The sequence below is a fragment of the Notechis scutatus genome, chromosome 10 (genome assembly GCF_049901735.1).
Source record: "Notechis scutatus isolate UNSWTSFEM ecotype Mainland chromosome 10, rNotScu1.2, whole genome shotgun sequence".
NCBI classification, from domain to species: Eukaryota; Metazoa; Chordata; class Lepidosauria; order Squamata; family Elapidae; genus Notechis; species Notechis scutatus.
The window spans coordinates 20,882,875-20,895,786 of record NC_142018.1 but is presented as its reverse complement, the minus strand read 5'-3'; the positions used below and the strand labels follow the sequence as shown (position 1 = coordinate 20,895,786).

General features: G+C 45.1%; 1 protein-coding gene across 1 annotated transcript in view; it reads right to left on the bottom strand.

Moving 5' to 3' along the window:
- MCF2 (MCF.2 cell line derived transforming sequence) overlaps positions 1 to 12,912 on the bottom strand; it is a 39,010-nt gene that overhangs the window by 16,589 nt on the left and 9,509 nt on the right. Inside the window, 10 exon segments of the mRNA XM_087971910.1 lie at positions 2,968 to 3,139; positions 4,444 to 4,635; positions 5,024 to 5,215; positions 5,343 to 5,372; positions 5,374 to 5,463; positions 6,486 to 6,600; positions 7,364 to 7,484; positions 7,683 to 7,836; positions 8,269 to 8,385; positions 9,345 to 9,464. Of these exon segments, the coding sequence (XP_087828036.1) occupies positions 2,968 to 3,139; positions 4,444 to 4,635; positions 5,024 to 5,215; positions 5,343 to 5,372; positions 5,374 to 5,463; positions 6,486 to 6,600; positions 7,364 to 7,484; positions 7,683 to 7,836; positions 8,269 to 8,385; positions 9,345 to 9,464 (1,303 nt within the window).

Genomic DNA, 12,912 nt, shown 5'->3' with positions numbered 1-12,912 from the left:
AATATATGCATGAATATGTATGTGTATGATCTCTCTCTCTCTCTCTCTCTCTTTCTTCCCCCCAGGAGTAATCAATAAGTCAATCAGTTCATCAGTCAGCTGCTCCATTGGTCCATCCATCCATCCATCCATCCATCCATCCATCCATCCAGCTATCATCTATCTATCTATCTATCTATCTATCTATCTATCTATCTATCTATCATCTCTCTAGCTAGTCATCTATCCTTCCATCCATTTTTCCAACCTGTCTATTGTCTCTCCTCCTGCGATATGTCCAACAAAGGCCAGCAGTAATCTACTGATTAAATAAACTTTATACAGCTGCTCATCTGCCAAAAGGAACTCTGAAGATCGGAAAACATTCTACCTAGACAATATGAAGATTGGTCAAAGTTCTCTCAGGGGAGCCACCAACCAAATTAGGACAATTAAGGACATGAGCCCAGTGAACAGGAACAAGTCCAATCTTTACAAAGGTTTACAATCCAAAGCTGACACGAGAAACAGAGTCCAACATGAAATTATTCACTGGGGCAGCTCACCTGGGCAATGAAACATTGAGGCCAATTTTACATAATGGACTCAATGCCTGAACAGAGGTAGGCAGCCATGCCATGAAAGACCTCACCATTCCACCCCACTGTTTTTCCTAGATTTAATGTCTATGAAATTAAAAAAAGAAAAAAAAAAACCTTTGGTGGAACAAAAGGAGCAGTATGCAAATGTGATCGGTATCTAATTTGCTGTTATTTTAAGGTTGAAATATCAGGTATATAGAAGAAGCACCTGGGATGTAGCAATGGGCAAAAGAAGTAGGGAGAAAAACAGATGCAGAAGAATGTAAACAGATATGAAGAGAAGATGTCTCATCGTCAAAGTGTGCTGTTGCAAGAATAAAAAAAAAAGAAGGTACAAATTAGGTCAGGATTAGGAGAGAGACAGGGGGTGGGGAGAAGGGAGGAGGAGCTGGTCGATGGAGATACTGCAGAAGGCACCGAATTCACACATGGGACTTCACATTCCTCCTCCTTTTCACTTCACTTCCTTGTGGGGTGAAGGAAGGTCTCTAGGGCAGTGGTCACCAACCAGTTGGGCCAGGGACCACAGGTGGTCCATGAGAAAATGTTGGTGGTCTGCAGAGAAATGTCACCCCCAAAGCAATTAATTCAGGCTGTGCGGGAACACAAGGCTGCGCCACCCACATGGCCCACGGGAACATGAGGCTTGCATTGTTTGCATTACGATCAACATGAGATAGTGAGGGGAGGGGGGAAAGGGCAGAGGGGGCATCTTGCCCCACTCACCCCACACGCCTGGCCTGACCACCAGGCTGCTTCTTTCCACTACTTTCTTCTTCTGCTTTTGGCTGCATGCAAGGAAAGCAGCAAAAGTCTTTCTTTTCTCTCCCCCAAACTCTGCCAGAAATGAGTCTTTGGGACCCTGCAAGGCCTCCTGCTCCAAGAGGCTGCGCTGGCAAAGACTAATTTCTGGCGGAGTTTTGGGGGAGAGAAAGAAAGATTTCCACTGCTTCTGCTGCTTTCCTTGCATGAAGCCAAAAGTCTCTCTCTCTCCCCCTGAGAATGGAGCTGTAGACGGTATCCTGCGATCCCAAATAAAGAATGATCGATTGGTAGGAAAACGGGGTGGGGAATTTTCCTGCAGACTTTTTGGGGATTTTCCCAGGGTCTCTGGTCCGCGGGATTTAAAATTATGAGTTTGGTGGTCCCTGAGGTCCAAAAGGTTGGCGACCCCTGCTCTAGGGCTTCCTTCACCTCACATGGAAGTGAAGTGAGAAGGAGGAGGACCGTGGAATCCCATTTGTGAATTTGGTGCATTTAAAAAAAAATATTTTAATATATATATTATTATTATTTACAACTATAAGTATACAACACAGTGCCACTGTTTTGGCGCAACATTTGCCATACATGCAAAAATATTACTAGATCCTTAACATTCATATTATTGATACAATATTTACTTTTAAATTCTATTCATCCTGGTTATTTCTGTTCTGACCTTCCCTTTTTTGCAACCACTGATAAAACGCATTCTATGTTTCCTAGTACTCTGATTCCCCCTGGTTTTTCAATTCTGAGATTAGCCTATCCGATTCTGCACAAGCCATTATTGTCCTTATTGTCTCTCTTTCTGGTGGTATGATTTCATTCTTCCAATATTGTGTGTATATCATTCTCGCCGCTGTCAATACATACTATATATTATTAAATATGCTATACCTTTCCTATAATCTTCTGTCATTATTCCCAAGAGAAATAATTCTGGTTTAAATGGAATATGCTCTCCCACCATTTGTTCCACCCATGTCTGCATCAATCTCCAGTATTTTCTTGCATAGTTACACATCCACCACATGTGATAGAATGTACCTGGTAAGTAATTCAGTGGATTCGGTGCATTTCTGTGGTATCTACAAGACCTTCGAGCAGAGGTGGTATTCAGCAGGTTCTGATCAGTTCTGGAGAACCAGTAGCAGAAATTTTGAGTATTTCAGAGAACTGGCAAATGCCACCTCTGACTGGCCCCACCCCCATATATTCTCTGCCTCCCATTGAGTCCCAGCTGATCGGCTGGGTCCTTCTTTGTTGCCCTGCACAGGAGACCAGAGCTGGAAAGCAGGTTAGTGGGGTGGGGAGGGAACGGGGAGTTTGCAGGAATCTTCCCCTGCCATGCCCACCAAGCCACGCCCACCAAGCCACGCCCACGGAACTGGTAGTAAAAAAATTTGAATCGCACCACTGCCTTTGAGGTATTATTTTCAAAATGGGGCAAAGACAAGTTTGGAGAATGGAGGTGAAAAGATGGCGGAGTGATGTCATTGGCGCCCTCCAATACAGCCCACTGGATGAATTCTCCCCCATGCAACACCCCCCCTCCCCACAATCCCATTCCTTCTTCCCACTCATGAATATTTCTGGACGATGGAACTCAAATGCACATTACCATGTTTGGGGGAAAACAGCGGAGATTTAGACCGGGCTGGACATTCTGGCCGGGGTGCTACAAGCTGCACTGGACGGACTTGCTTGTCCGCGAGCTTTCTGAAGCAAGTCTGCCGGTTCTCAAACATGCTGCGCACATTCTCCAGCTTGATCTGGACCATCTGTACCCGAGCCTGTGGATCCCCCCAAAATAGGAATCTTAAAAGCAGCAATCACAACTGGGTATTACATTTCATCAGGTCCAGGTCCAAGGTAGATGAAGACTGCTTGGACTCAGGCAGAGGTGGTATTCAGCAGGTTCTGACCGGTTCTGGAGAACTGGTAGAGGAAACTTTGAGTAGTTTGGAGAACCGGCCAATGCCACCTCTGACTGGCCCCGCCAACCCCATCTCTTCTCCACCTCCCGAGTCCCAGCTGATTGGCTGGGTCTTCTTTGGTTGCCCTGCACAGAAGAACGGAGCTGGAAAGCAGGTTAGTAGGGTGGGGAGAGAATGGAGATTTCGCAATAACCTTCCCCTAGGAGTGGGGAAGGAATGGAGATTTTACAGTATTCGTCCCCTGCCACCCCACCAAGCCATGCCCACTAAGCCAAGCACCCCACCAAGCCACAGAACTGGTAGTAACATTTTTGAATCCTACCACTGGATTCAGGGCAGTGGATCTGTCTTTCCAGACCATCTTAGTTGTTGATGCTCCAGATCAATAGGTGCTTTTCGTCATGAACTTTCTACTGGTTCAAAATAGCTACCTAGGACATCTGGAAGAGCGATTCCTCCTGCTTCACCAATGGATAGTGGAAGAGCGACAGGAAAAAGCAAAACTGTGCAATTATCTAAGTGGTTGGGAGCTTCTTGACTTTTTGGGAGGTCACAGAAAAGTATCTTGGGATGTTGCTAACAGGACTCATTGAAGATTCTTTTTTCAGCCCAGTTGGGTTTATTTAGGGGTTAAAGAGTTGGAATCTGGACAGCTCTCAAAGGCAAGAACATATCCTTACCCCGCTTCCCAATTTCAAAATGCTACTTAGAATGGCTGAACCTGGCCGTTTGGTCCCCCTATTTCATGGATATATTGGGAGGCACAAATAGGAAGCCAGAGGGAGGCTTTCGGAGAAAGCAGATGTATCAAAATGAGCGCCAAATGGTACATCTAAGTTCTGCTTTTTGAACTGTTCCAAATCCTACTTCAATTAGGGGCTCTCTTCTTCAATTCTGACCACCAGGGTGCAGCTTGTCTTGAATGGACCTGAGATACTGAAACGTTGAAGTTGCTCCAACGTAGGAGCTACCATGACCTCATATGAAGGCCATCAAGCTTAACAACTCTGGAGTCTTCGACTGGTTGGCTCTTTGACCGCCAGCTGGGTGCTTTCAGTCTAACTCGGGCATGCCAATTTCTCCACAGGAGGCAGCCAGTTTGCACCTAGGTTTCATTAGTGTAACAGTTACTGATTGTGTGTGAGGACCTCTACACGTACCTTGAGTTCTGGTGTTAAGATGAGATGAAAATTAGAAGATAGGGCTTGAGGATCTATGTTTAAATGCAGTGAAGAACTCTCAAGGAACTTCTCTATGTCTTGGAGAGCTTTCTGAGCTCCTTCCCGGGACTGGCATTTGTCCAGTGGCTGGTTGGCTAGAAGATACACACCTTCATCGCAACATTCCAGGGCCTAATGGAGAGACAGGGTGGATAAAGAAGGTCTATGGGTCAATCAGAAAGCCCCGAACAATCATCCCATCTCCACTGGCATCTCTACCATGCGGTGGCCTAGAGGTGGGACTCTTGCCTCCACAATCAGGTGGCTCTGAGTTCAATCCTAGGTAGAGGCAGATATTTCTCTCTCTGGGTATGATGAGAATATAACTCTGCATTGACAACAGGAAGGGCATCTGGCCAGTAAACACTTAGCTCCATTCAGTTGCCCCGACTCCACCCTGCAAGGGATTTACAGGGTCAATAACAGAAAAAAAAATATAAATATGGGCATCTCCACCATTTCCTACTGAAGACAAAGGTGGTTGAAGCAATGACTTCCTGCATTTACATCCTTGGATTACCTGCTGCAGAGAAGTGAGGAGGTCTGATGTTTGCTGGAGCCTGTTGTGTTTCCTTTTGATTTCCTCCAGCAAGATATCTGAATGGTAGCGCAACTCGTTGCACTGCTGGCAAATCAGGTTGAGGGCATAATGGTGGCTGGCCGCCATTTGGTGTCCGTGAAGAATCACGACGTGAGCTTTTGCTGTTAGATCCTTTTAACGACAACGGTGGTGGAAGGGGGAAAGGAGATGGAGTTATTGTCAAAATCATGAGGCCAAGTCACCTCCCATAAGGCTGGTCCATATTCACAAGTCTGTTTTCCATGGCAACAGGACTCACCTGTGCTGTTTGCTCCAAGTTATCCAACTCCTGAGAGCCTTTGCGTCACTTGAGCGAGGTTTTCTCCCGTGTCTAACAATTCCCGCTGCTGGGTTGTTAAGAATTCCAGAGCTTTACTGAGCTGAAAAAGAGAAAAAATTTGCTTTCAAAGGAAATAAACTCAAAACAAACAGAGGGTGGCACCATTTGTTTAGAACAGGCACAAAGCAGTCCGTGGCTCTCACACTGCTTGAAAATTCAGGTCCATCTCTGGTTTTTTGGGGGAGGTGGGGGGTGAGATCTGGTGCCTCCCACCCCCAAAAGGCATTGATAAAAATGGGATATATTAAAAACCTCCATCAAAAATACTTGGTTTAAGTATTGGCGTGTGCTATTTTGGTGAGAAAGGAAGGAAGGAAGGAGAGAGGGGAGGGAGGGAAGGAAGGAAGAAGGAAAAAAAAGGAAAAGGAAGGAAAGAAGGAGGAAAAAGGAAGGAAGGAAAGGAAGGAAAGAAAAAGGAGGGAGGAAAGGAAGGAAGAAGGAAAAAGAAAAGGGAAGGAAAGAAGGAGGAAAAAGGAAGGAAAAAGGAAGGAAAGAAAAAAGGAGGGAGGGAAGGAAGGAAGAAGGAAAAAGAAAAGGAAGAAAGAAAGAGGAAGGAAGGGAGAAAAAAGGAAAGAAGGAAGAAAGAAAGTAAGAGTGGGAGGGAAGGAAGGAAGAAGGAAAAAAGAAAAGAAAGAGGAAGGAAGGAAGGAGTAAGGAAGGAAGGAAAGAAGAGGAAAGAAGGAAGGAAGGAAGAAAAAAGGAGGGAGGGAAGGAAGGAAAAAAGAAAAGGAAGGAAAGAAAGGGAAGGAAGAGGAAGGAAAGAAGGAGGAAGGAAGGAAGGAAGAAAGAAAGGAAGGAAGGAAGGAAGGAAGGGGGGAGAGAGAGGGGGAGGGAAAGAGATATGGAGGAAAAAGGCAAAAATATTAGATCCAGCCCAGTGGTTATACCGGCTATCAATGGGCTTCTTGCAATCCTCCAATACCAAAATAATTCATTTTTAAAATGTTCCTCTTCTGATAGAAAATCTCACTAGAAAGCTAATTTCTCCCTTTCTGAAATCATTAGAAACTACCTCCTACTTCTCTGAAACTTCTCAGAAAGACCAAAGTCTTTTCTTCTCACCTCTTGGAAATTCTGCTCAAACTTCCACAGTTCCAAGTATTGCTCCATCTTCAGCTGATGTTTCTCCCAGAATCCATCAAAAGCTGTCTCCATCTCGTGCAGTTGGGTGAGTAAGCTTTCCTCGCAGGAGCAAACAAAGCCAATCACTTGGTGGATCCATGCATGTTTCTCCATGTCTTCTGTCCTACATCTATCCAAAGGACTCACAGGGATTTACCCACAGCTCAATCTAGAAAGTCTACCTTGGTTTTGACGTCAACCAGTTTTGAGATTACATAGCCTTCCGATTTCTGGCCTTCTTAAGTGAAAACTGGAATCGGGGAAGAGTGGCTGATTTGTGGACAAAGGCTAAAATAACATCCATAAATTGGGGTTGTGGGGCACAGCACACCACTTTGTATTAATTCTAAGGAGTTTTTCCATTCTTCTGACCCACCTCTTTCCACGATCGCCAGCAAAATTGGCCATTTATCCTTTTCCAATTCATCTACTACTCTACAACCTTTTAACCTTGGCGTTTGAAGGAACTGACCTGGGCCTGCATGACCATGTTTGATTCCTAGCCCTTAACTTAACAAACACAAACTGGACAGAGGCCAGGAAGAAGTGGTGACAACAAGAACCAAGGTTCTGTGAGCGGAGATGGCCCATGAAATTTTTACACTTAGGCAATTGGCCGGGATCTATGAATTAAAGAGAGTTTAAGCCCCCTTTAACCAGATGCTTGTCCTAGTCTTCTGTGACATTATATCTCTTAAGATGACTTCTTTGACTCAGCCAATGTTTACCTGATGTTCTCCTTTGAATCGCTTTGGGCAGCTCCACCTGAACTTCTAGTCACTCAGCCTAAAACTAAGCTTCAGGTTCACGATACTCACCGATGGACAGTCTCCCAGTCGCTGGATCTCTCTTGTTGCTTGTCCTCTTCCAGACCTTCCATGTCTGGTTCTTCTAAACTACACAACAACATCTTCCCTTCTTTGGTAACTGCAGTGATGTCTTCCTGCAAAAGACAGCAAAGGTCTTCTGATCCAGATGATTCCCCCAACCACCATGAAGGTTATTCTAGGAGGGGCTCAACTTCCCCTGTCTTACTCAACAAACTAGGGTTTGCCATGACTGATGAACCGAATCCAGGACTGAAGGTTGGCAAATTAATACCGGAACAGCAAGGAAATGGCTACGATTTCTTTCAACTTGCCTTTAGCTGATAGTATTTCTCCGTCCGCAGGGCCAGGATGCGCTCAATGGAATAAGTTTCATCCGGCAGTTGTGTTTCAGCTAACTCCATGCCAAAAGATTGCAACATCTGAGCGGTTTCCTTCACCGTGAGTGCAAAGCTTTCTATAGCCTAGCAAGCAAACATTGTTGTTTTAGGCATTTCTTCAGTAAAATCGGATTAAGGTTCCCCCTGAGATGCTGATGGATCCCACCTTCCCTCCACTGGTGTTTGGAAAGTGCTGGTTTGATTTCCAGACAATGATTTCCAGACAACAAGGAATATTTCTTATTATGTAGGCAAGGCTAGGTTGTTGTTTTTTTATGCAGACTTTGGCCATATCCTTCCAGTCCATTCAGGTGTAGACATGGAGCCCCGGAGGCTCAGCTAATAAACTCAGAATTATTTTTTTGTCTTTTAATGACATCGTAATCCCTTGCATCGGGATGGAGTCAGGGTAACTGAGTGAAGCTGAGTGTTTACTGGCCGGATGCCTTTCCTGTTGCCAATATGGAGTCATAAACCCAGAATATTGGTATAAAAATGTTAACCTCATAAACGTACCGTTCTGAAGATGACCCACTCACTATGGCAATACTCCAAGGTGCCTCCGAATTCGGGTGTCAATTGCTTTTCATCGATGTATGTCAGTAGTTCACTGACGGAACTCAGCATTACCACCTAGAGAAGGTGGAGGGAGTGGGAGAAAGAAAAGTCAATCAGAGTTGCTTGTCCTCATGAAGTCCATTTAGCATAGAAGCTCAATTTGATAGAACACTGTGGGTATGTTCGTGGATTGATTGGATTCAGCCTGAGGAGCAGACAGACAATTTGGGGCAGAAAGTTCAGAGTCATGTACGTTGTGTTATCCCCTGGGACACACCACGGAAGTGAAAACTGAATTCTGAAGAAGCAGGAGAGGAAGAGTATTGATGCCTTTGAGCTTTGGTATTGTAGAAGATCTCCGGAGAAGACCAGAGAAATAAATGGATCACTGAACAAATCAACTCAGTGTTCTCCCTCAAGGCTCAAATTGTCTTTATTTGCACACCAGATGCAAAGATCTAGTTTTCTCTGGAGAAGGCTGTGATGATGATGGGAATGGTGAAAAGAATGAGGAGGACAATCAGCAGCAAAAGCAGATGGACCCAGTTACAGAAGCACTGGAAGTATTATTGGAGATCTCAAGGACGGATCATAGGAGGGTCTAGCTAAGCAAACAGAAGAGTCAGTGGACTTGGTGGCTTCTAAGCATCACCAAGCAGAACATTAAAAAGAAAACCAATGAGTTGGCAAAGCCTACAAGCTAAATCAGGTTACAATTCTCTAGGGATCCCGAGCTATGGCAGAACCAGCCGAGAGACGGGATTGTAACTAAATTCTGCTTCTGTTTCCTTCCTCTTTCTCTTGTCTAAAAGAAGTCATCTTGGGCAAAGGACATCTCAAGCTTCATACAATTGATATGGATACTGCTGAATGAAGGGCAGCTGTCCTTCAAGATATTGCCTCCACCTTTATACCTATTACAATTAAAACTGCACAATGAGGAATAGCTCTAAAATTTCCCACTTGGTTAAAAAAAATCCCCAAATTCCAAAGCTGCGGCATTAAATGCAATTTGAAGCAACAGGGAATCTCACCGGAAGTTTGAGAAGGAAGTCCTCTTGGCTAAACCGGAAACCAATGTCGGTAAAAGTGCGCTGGAAAAACCCAGTGGGACGTAGAACCATCACAAGGTGGAGATTCCCAGGAAAAGAAGTCTGGAGTTAGAAAGAAAGACGAATAAATAAATGTTATTCTTCCCCATAAGAACCAAATCCTAAACCAGTTACAGAAAGAAGGTTTTACTAGACACATAGAAGGTTTTACTAGACACACATCACTCAAAAGAGAGAATAAAAGACTAAGTAGCCCAGAACACATCCTCTCCAGCAGCCCATATCCAGATAAGCAGGGATTAACACCAGACAAACAATCAAGTAGGAAAAAAAAATCGCTAATCAAGGAGCCACCAAGGAGAAAACTACACCCCCACCAATGCTGGCAGCACAAACTACTGTGTATGAATCGGAAACAAACCTCACACTCTCTTGCACGGATGAAGTCACCTAGTAGGGTAATAAAACGTCTGCACAGAAACAACTGTTGTGGTTAGCCGGCAGCAGGTGCAGATGGTTGAGGAGAGCGAGGACTCAGATGAGGGGCCAGGACCATCAGGGAGTGGACTGCTGCCTTCAGAGATTGTGGTGGGGCTGGCAGCAGCGATGAGGAGGTTCCCGAGGAGCCTGTGCCCAGTGCACGTGCGTGCAGGGCTGCTAGCAGGAAAGAGCAGTTGCAACAGCATGGGAAATTCGGGAGTAAGGCTGCAAGGTAACGGCCCCTCCTTCAAAGAAGATAAAAGCCAGCTGTGAAACGAACCTTCTTTGCAGAAGGCAAAGATGTTTTGAGACTCCAGCCTCGTGGACATTCCAGTATCCTGAGTTTGTATTTGAAGATTCTTATTTTGCAAATCATTTCTTGTCTGTTATCTTTTGGCAAGTCTCGCACAGTTTGGCAAGGCTTGTGTTTATCACAGCTAATGATTTTGTAAATGCATTACAAGGTTTCTGTTCCTTTTGGAGTGTGTTTGATTTGTTGGAAACGGGCATGGGTCAGAACAACAACCGAGCTCACCCTTCACCTCTCAGCTGCAGTTATTCTCTATTAGAATTTTCTACCGTTGGAATAAAAGTTTTAGCAAATTAGCAGCCTCAACCTCACTTTAATTCTTAGCCACTAATGACTCTTCTGTAGCAGTGATCCCCAACCTTTTTATGCCGCGCCCGGTACCGCATCAGCTGGCGCCGCGGCCGGTATCGCATCAGCTGGGCCGCCATCTTTTGATGAAAAGTGCTTCCAGTGACCTCACCAGAAGCACTTTTTCATCAAAAGATGATGCGCGCCAGCCTGTGAGCTTTTCCGGGTAGAAATGGCTTTCTACCCGGAAAAGCTCACTGGAAGCGCGGCGCCGCTTATTTTGATGAAAGTGCTTCCGTGAGCTTTCTACCCAGAAAAGCTCACCGGAAGCACTTTTTCATCAAAAAGATGGCGGTGCCCAGCAACCAGCGGCCCGGTAGGACTTGTTCCGCGGACTGGTACTGTCCCGGACCGGTGGTTGGGGACCCCGTTCTGTGGGACACAGAGAAAAGCTGGTGATAAAACATAGGAGGAGGGGGAAAAGTCTTAAGGAAACATTTTCATTTCAGCAAGGTTTTAACGGTGGCCCTCTCACGAACACTTTGTCAAAGGAATGCTAATGAGCACGAATTAAAGTTTCACATCATTGGCAATTGATATTGTACCCCAGCGTGAGACCTCACACCAGAAATCCAGATAGAAATGCACATTTTCCTTTCACCCGCTGTGCCAAAATACTGCAATTCAGTCCTTTTCCACTGAAACAAAACAGCTGGATTCCTTCAGTGTTTGAATTCCGCTTTCTAATAAGGTTTAAATTTCGTATCATTTGTAGAACAGCACTCTGATCTGACAGACACTATAAAAAACACTATAAAAAGATGTTGAGACTCTAGAAAGAGTGCAGAGAAGAGCAACCAGGATGATGAGGGGACAGGAGGCTAAAACATACGATGAATGATTGCAGGAATTGGGTATGGCTAGTCTAGGGAAGAGAAGGACCAGAGGAGACAGGAAAGCATCTTCCAATATTTGAGGTGCTGCCACAGAGAGGAGGAAGGGGTCAAACTATTTTCCAAAGCCCCTGAAGGCCAGACAAGGAATAATGGATGGAAACTGAACAAAGAGAGATTCAACCTGGAAATAAGGAGAAATTTTCTGACAGTAAGAACAATCAACCCATGGAACAGAAGTTGCCTTCAGAAGTTGTGGGAGCTTCATCCCTGGAGGCTTTCAAGAAGAGACTGGACCGCCATCTCTCAGAAATGACCTACAAGGCCTTTTCCAGCTCTGTAAATCTGTTAAGACACATCGACAGTCAACAGAAATGTCAACAGCAAGGATGAACCGAATCCTCTGCTTTCCTCAGAACACAAGAAATCAACTTCTGGATTAGAGGAACATGTGAATGCTGATCCATCTCCTTGCTCAAGCAGGAGATCCCATACCATACTGGACAAATGGCTGTCCAGTCTCTTCTTAAAAATTTCCAGTGATGGACCTCCCAAAGGTGCTTTTTTTCAAGAGACAACTGGGCTTTCTGTTTTTTCTTTGAAGAAGTTTTTGCTTCTCATCCAAGAAGCGTCTTCATCTCTGTTCAGACTTGAGTATTTCCATAGATCTCCAGTGATGGAGCAAGCTGTTCCACTGATTTAATTGTTCTCACTGTCAAGAAATTCCTCCTTAATTCTAGGTTGGATCTCTCCTTGATTTGTTTCCATCCATTTGCTTCTTGCCTTGCCTTCAGGTATTTTGGAGAATAGCTTGACCGCCTCTTCTTTGGGGCAGCCCCTCAAGTCTGGGAAGATTGCTATCATGTCACCCCTAGTCCTTCTCCTTGTTAGCCTAGACATACCCAGTTCCCTCAATCATTCATTATACATGACCTCGCTTAATAATGATGTCGTGACCACTTCCATCCTCGCCCTCAAAAGACATCACACTCCTAAGAGCTATTTTTAAGCAAGCCTCAACTAATGAGCGGATGCAAATGAATTGATAACAGTGTCCAATTTAAGCCGGTGGGAATTCTGCCAGTTGGCTCTTTCATGCCGTGCAGCGTGGGAGGAATCAGCCAAACTCACCCCTTCATCCTTCATCAGTGGAGGCTCAGGAATGGTTTGCAAAGGCGAGACCTGAGGATCTTTGCCCCCAGTTCTCCCCCCCCCACCCCCAGAGGACCACAAAAGGAAGGTTCTGAAGATTAGCCAGACACAAGTGGATGGGAAGTGGGTGTGTCAGTTCCAGTTCACCTTTACCTAGACATTAATTGGGGGAGGGGGAGTTAGAACCACACAGGCTGTATTTGGTGCCTGGAGGTGTGAAGGGGGATTTCCTCCCATCTAGGGTATCTGATACAACTAGTCCCAGTATAAGGCCTGCTTTATTCCAAAATGAAAATAAAGATGTTTGTTACTTTTACTCCCTCCCTCTGTCCCTGCCTCCCTCTCTCTCTTCCTCTCTGTCTTCTCTCTTTTCCTTCCTTCCTTCCTTCCTTCCTTCCTTCCTTACCTCCTCCCTCCCTCTTTCTTT